Source organism: Nematolebias whitei, chromosome 20, assembly GCF_014905685.2.
Source record: "Nematolebias whitei isolate Nwh7 chromosome 20, NemWhi1, whole genome shotgun sequence".
Classification (NCBI taxonomy): domain Eukaryota; kingdom Metazoa; phylum Chordata; class Actinopteri; order Cyprinodontiformes; family Rivulidae; genus Nematolebias; species Nematolebias whitei.
This window is the reverse complement of record NC_056517.1, coordinates 28,979,270-28,985,996: the sequence shown is the minus strand read 5'-3', so window position 1 is coordinate 28,985,996 and position 6,727 is coordinate 28,979,270. Positions and strand designations below refer to the sequence as shown.

The 6,727-nt window shown below is 42.3% G+C and overlaps 1 protein-coding gene across 1 annotated transcript in view; it reads left to right on the top strand.

Moving 5' to 3' along the window:
- The window catches only part of map3k22 (mitogen-activated protein kinase kinase kinase 22), a 37,924-nt gene that overhangs the window by 23,278 nt on the left and 7,919 nt on the right, over positions 1-6,727 (top strand). The window contains exons 8-12 of the mRNA XM_037693958.1: positions 1,161-1,294; positions 2,091-2,164; positions 4,156-4,217; positions 5,517-5,588; positions 6,066-6,230. Coding sequence (XP_037549886.1) covers positions 1,161-1,294; positions 2,091-2,164; positions 4,156-4,217; positions 5,517-5,588; positions 6,066-6,230 — 507 coding nt within the window. The remainder of the gene's footprint in view (positions 1-1,160; positions 1,295-2,090; positions 2,165-4,155; positions 4,218-5,516; positions 5,589-6,065; positions 6,231-6,727) is intronic.

The following is a 6,727-nucleotide window of genomic DNA, read 5'->3' as shown; positions in this document are numbered from 1 at the left end:
TATATATATATATATATATATATATATATATATATATATATATATATTTTGTAATAGTATAAAAGTTACAAAAGCCAAAGGTGGCAGCTGGACTGTCCTGAATGAGCTGAAGGTTTGGATGTTTGAAGTTGTATGCATGTCAACAATGGTATGGTAAAACATACAAATAGAGAAACAGGATAACATCTTTCTAAAACATAAATATATAGCTCTTTAAATGTTAAAGTTTGACATTTTAGGAAATGCACATCAACTTACTGTAGTTTAATCTTTTTATCTAGCTCTGAGCTTGAAAACCTTCAAGACAAATATTTCCCCAAATGTCAAACTAATCCTTTCAGGCAGATTCATGTCACTTCACACTCCTTGGCCAGATAACGCAGAGCAGTCCAGGTTTGTTGTCCCCGCCGGCTTGTCTGCTAACACGGCGTGAAGGTTTATGTTGCTCCGTGAGAAACAAAAAGAGGAAATCTCACACGTCTGGAGCTTCTCCCATCCTTCAGATCAGAAAGGTCAACGATTCCAAAGACACGAGCAGAAACAAGCGACCTCTGTTTCACATTTGCATTTTCATGTAGCTTCAAACTTGAACAGCAACACGAGTGCTGCCACTCTGCTGAGTCCTGCCGCATAAAACGGATCCGATTCCTATCAGCTCTTCTGCCTGGCTGCTCTTGAGTCTGAGAGGACGGGAAGAGGTGGAAACAGGAGGAGTGGTGGTAGATAAGAGGCGGCAGGAGGTTGGTCACACTGGATGGTTGAGTGAACACGCGATGTGAGCGCAAGTAGTTTTAAAATGTTTAACAGCACGAGAAGGTGAGACAGAAACGAGCTGAACTTCGAAGAAGAAAACACATAAATCCAACCTTTTTGACTGTTTATATTTTGAACTTTCCTGGTACCTTTGATCAGCTGTGATGGAGACTCACTGGTAAAAGCTGCAGCTCCACCAGAGGAGCATTCGTTACAGTAATTCAGGTTAAAGATGGCACCAACACGCTTTAGAATATCATTCCTTTCAGTTCTGCTGAACTTGTACCCAGAAATAACTGACAAAGGCTTCTCCGTTTTTACCTTTTCATCATTTTCTCTCGTATAACCTCCCCCTTTCTGTCTCACCTTCACCATCTTCTTTCTTTTTTGTCTTTTACCTTGCGCAGGTTCCCTCCACACGGGTCGGACATCTCCTCCTCCCGGCAGCGTCCCAGAGGAGCAGCAGCAGATCGCCCGTCAGGGCTCCTACACCAGCATCCACAGTGAGGGGGAGTTCATCCCAGAGGCCCCAGACCAGAATGTAAGAACTGATCCATGCGATAAAATGCTGAGTCTCAATTTAACTCATGAACCTCAAAGCAGATCTGTCCTCCAGTTGTTCCTAACCCTGTTCCTTGAGGAACGCCATCCTGCATGTTTTAGTTGTTTCCCTGCTCCAACACACCTGATTCAGTGATTTAATTACTTCCCCTCATTCTGCAGAAGTCTGTTAATCACCCATTTATTAAAATCAGGTGTGTCTTAGCAGGGGACAACTAAAACATGCAGGATGGTGTTCCTCAAGGACCTGGGCTGGGAACCCCTGTATTTAAACATCAGCCATAAAAAGGCTTTCGTTTTGTTTCATCTTAAACTGCTCTGGTTCCCAGAGGTGTAATTTGTGTTGCTAATGATTTATTAGTCTTTACAGTTTTAAGTATTGAGATTCTGATTCAAATTATTGCACAGAAATGGCCAATTTATGCAGCAAACTGTTAAAATGTGCATTTTTGAAGCGTGTGCAGCATCTTAACAAGGTTGATTAAATCAGGTGTGTTCAAATATTTGAACTAAACATTGGTCTGAGGTCCTGAGTTTGATGAGGAAGTGTACAGGACAGTTCTGTTTCCTTAAGTCTTATTCTGTTAACGAGTCATCTAGATGTTATTTTCTTTTTTAATAAACAGTAAAAGGTTTTGGATGAAATCCGTTTTTAAAAAGCTCACAAATGATGCGTTATATTGTGAAGACGAGAACTTTATATACAACTGTTTCATCTGTACTGCTTGATATTTCATGCTCTGTGACCCTCGATCTGTGTGTGTTACATCTGTCAGATGCTGGATCCCTTCGGGAGTGCTGACAACTCACTGTCAAGCAGCTGTCAATCAATAGATCAAGCACTGGACAGGTGAGTCAAGGTGCACAGAGTGGGATTTGGGTTTCTGATTGCAGATGACAATCATTTACAGACATACGAGGCTTGTTTTGATGTTTATTAGATGCTAACGTGCACACAAAGAAGCAATCGGAGGATGAAGTTGGTGTGTTTGACCACGTCTGGGCTGATTGTGTGGAAAACGACGACGACAAAAGAAATCAGGTCATTTAGTTGTTGCCATGGCGAAGGGACTCTTATCTGAATGCCGGGATTCTTGTGTTATCACAAGAGCGAGTGAAAGCAGAGACTGAGCAGTGACGGGAACATGTCGGCTGAGAGGAAAAGCAGAAAATGAGAAGTGTGAAATGGAGCGAGCTAAGAGGAGAGTGCACGATAGAGAAGGCTTGATTCTGAATCAAAAGGAAAAAGTGAAAAAAAAAGTGGGCGGGAGCAAGACTGGGTCAGAGTAGAACAGAAATTGTTCTACCTGCACAAGGCTTATCAGGGGAACAATGGCAGGAAACAAGTGCATGGAACTTTTCCCTGCAAACGGGCATGCGTGCCCCTTATTCAGAGTCTCGTGGCCCGACGCCGCCCTGCGGTCAACAGAGACGTCACTATCGGGAGGGTCAGAGCTGGACGCAGACACCCAGGGAAGTAGATGCACATTTGTTAAGAAACAAAACAGTTTGGCTGCAAGTTCAACAGCGCATACTCTACTTTCACTTTCTCATCTGGAAAAGCGGGAAGTTCACAGCTGGCCTGTCCTGCTTCACAGCACATTTTAGACACACCAATAGCATTAGCAATAGCCTGTATTACTACTAGCTTGTTGCATTACTTTAAAATGAAACGTGCAAATTACAGTATATACCAAAACATACAGCTTAACTGGAATTGTGTACTATTAGTTTTGGTAATGGTAGGTTGTTCAACACAACAACAAAAAATACTGATAAATAAAAAAAAATGGAATAATGGAGATCAACGGATTTAAGTGAAACAGATGACAAAATCCAGCCCTTTTTGTGGCTCTACAGCTCAGGCATTCTTCACAACAGATACGTTTAAACGGATCACAGAAAGTCAGACTTCTAATGTCGGAACTGGTGTTTTGATGTTTTTAACAGGTTTTACACAATCGCAGTTTTAAGTTGAGGTGGTATGGTGGCTCAGTTTGTAGAGCTGTTGTCTCTCAGCGAGCAGGCCGCCGGATCGAATCCTGGCCGGAGACGTTTCTGGGTGGAGTTTGCATGTTCTCTCCGTGCATGCGTGGGTTTTCTCCAGGTTCTCCGGTTTCTTTCCACAGATTAAAAGCATGAATGTTAGGCTGATTGGTAACCCTAAATTGTCCCTAGGTGTGAGTGAGAGAGTGATTGATCGTTTGTCTCTATGTGTCCCTGTGATGGATTTGCGTCCTGTCCAGGGTGTCCCCGCCTCTTGCACAGTGATTGCTGGATATGGCCTCATGGTAAAAATATAATGGATGGATGGATTTTACTTTTCTTGTTTCCACAACCTTTTTGCTAGACTTGGATAAAACGTTGCAAATGTATAAAACTTCACTCTGTGACCATCGGAGCGTTCTGTTGGCGACATTTTAAAAATCCGACTTATAATTAGTGCACAGCGACTGTTTGTTTGAGGCTTACTTTTCTGTTTGCTTCTTCTTAACTTGGCAGTTAGGGAGTGACAGACACAGATGTGTGGTTTCCACGGTGACCATAATGAACCGCTACCAGCAGCTTTACACGTTTTTAACACGTATTAAACAGTTCACACATCAAAACGTCAGCATTATTAGTTATGTTAGCTACTTGTGCTTCAAAATGTCTTCACTAATATTTTAATTGAAAAAATACATTTGTTCCAGAAGTCGTTTTTGGACATTTCGTCGTTTTATTTCTTAGTTTGATTTAATTTGATTTCAGACTCGGATTGAAAAGTCCAATGAATTACTGACTGAAATAGCAATCATTTTTTAAAAACTTCTCTCCCCTCTGTTCTGTCTTGTTGTTTAGCCCTCCTTTCTCACAGAACAACCGGGACAATAATTACCTGAACCTCAACTATGAATACAAAGGTAAGAGAGAATAGATCTGCGGCAGTCGCTCCAGTTATCTCCGCCTCGCTGCTTATACACTACAAAAAGACTTCTTTATTAAAACAGTCTGTGCATGTCTACGTTTATTATGAACTAAAAGATTTTAATGAAACTTTACAACTGATTAACTTTAGGTAGTTGATCTTCTTCTTTAGTTTCTTGAAGAGATACCGTATTTTTCGGACTATAAGGCGCACTTAAAATCCTTTTAATTTTCTCAAAAATCGACACTGAGCCTTATGTATTAATTCTGGTTGTGCTTACTGACCTCGAACAGATTTAACGTGCTACACGGCGCTCAAAAAACATGTCCAAATGTTTTAGTTTCACTTATTGCGCCTTATGATCAGGTGCGCCTTATAGTCCGAAAAATACGGTAAGTCTTGTGGGTTTTTTCATGCATTTTCATCTCTGGACACTTGATTCATCTTATTTTTCAGTTTTTATTTTTTTAAAGCAAGTTTTTTTATTTTATGATCACTTGCCGCCTCTTGAAGCCCCCCCCCCCCTTCATCATCCACTCCTCTCCCGTGTCCCTCCGCTCCCCGTCTGTTCCCTTTTTCCTTCAAAGAGCGCAGGATGATGGATAACGCCACACTAACCCTTTTTGAATCCTCTTGTTTTATTCCCCGTCCTCGCTCCACCCTAAATTAAAAAAAAGAAATTCTGCACAATGACTCATTTGGGCATGCGTGCACATGTACACGCACAGATGTAAAAGCTTGTGTGGCCCTCTCTGCCGAGGGGCCGCGGCGTTTATCATTCCCCGTGAGTAGATTTTTCCTCTCTGTTCCTCATTGCCAAGCTCAAAAAATAACTCCGTCTCCATGGGGACACGGCCACAATAACACGGCGAGAGGAGGCCGTGCTCTGACAGAGCAGCTGCTTTCAATTGCGAGTTGCTCCGGCTCTCCCCATTTCACAGCGTCTGCGCTCACGTGCGTCATCAGAGCTCCCCACCTGCCTTCAGCTGCAGATCTCCGTCTCTGGCCCGGCTGCAGCGAGGCGACACGGTGGGCTCTGCTCCACGTGTTCAGGGACTTTCTCTGACATGCATGAACGAAAGCAGCACAGTCAGATACGATCTACGGAAATGTGAACGTCCGCCATCAGCGCTTTTGCATTTGTGCACTTTTAAAGCTGCAACCTGAAACCTGAAACGTGAATTAAGGTATCAAGACAGACATCGTTTAAAGATGAAATGTGAGACTAAGCGTTCAGAATTGAATCGTTTATTTGCTGACGTGAAGTTCTTTTTGTTTTTCTCCTTTTTTGCAGGCCGACATGGGAAAGGAGGGACTTTCCCACGCCAGTTCCAGCTGCCCAATCGCAGCAAGGATTATGGAGATCGTAAGAAACCAGCTTTGCTAGAATTTTAACAACGGCCTCATTATTGCACAGATTAAACAGATTATTACAGTCTAGCCTTAAGATTATTGTTCTTCTTTTTTCTTCCCACCTTTTCAGACCACTTTGATTTGTTTTGTGTAGTTTTGGTACATAAAGTGCAGCTTTTCCACACAGCTAGCTCAGAGGCTAGCTGTGATTTACATTTCCGTGTTGGACCCGAACGTGCATAAAATCACAGCACCCTTCTTCCTGTTTGAGAAGAAGTGGGGTGGAGTCTAGGCTCTGGCCAGAGTTGAATCCTGGCCACTTTATGCACAACTTTCACAAAGTAAAATAATAAGAGGCTACACAATATGTAAATGTGTAATGTATTGAAGGAGCTAAAATAAAGCTAAAAGAAGCTAAACACAATTATTCTGTGGAATATGTGAAAAGTCACTAATGTTTTGGGTTTTTTTTTAATCTGTGTGCTTTCAGGTCGTAGGACACTCCCTCGCAGCTTCATGCCACAGGAAAACCTTTTTCAGCTGGTTCCCTCCAGTCGCACACGCAGTTACAACGGCGACAGCACGCTGCCGTTCTGCGACCTGCGCTCGCTGGGTCGCACCACAGACAAAAGCTGCCAGCGTGGCACAGCCAAATGTAAGAACATCACCTCCCCCTGTTGATAATCATGCATAATTTTTTTTGCATTGTCTGCAAAAGGTTTTTGCCTTGAGTAGGTGAATAATCACTGAACCTGGGATGAAACAGGTTGTTACCTGCAAGATTGAGGGAATAGCTGCACGTTTTCTGTGACTTTTCTGTGACTTTTAGAAATTGGTTTATTTTGGAAAGATAAAAAGTAGTGTAAAAGCAAAAGCTAACAACTAATTATTTTAAAGTTGGCATATTTACTGTATTTTCCAGAGTATAAGTCGCATCAGTCAAAAAAAGCATCATGAAGAGGGAAAAAACATATATGTCACTTTGGCATATAAGTCGCATTTATTTAATGGTCAAAATAGCTTAATTTCACCTGGGCGGCGCGGCGCCATCCATCCATCTAATCCATCCATCCATCCATCCATCTATCCATCCATCCATCCATCCATCCATCCATCCATCTATCCATCCATCCATCTATCCATCCATCCATC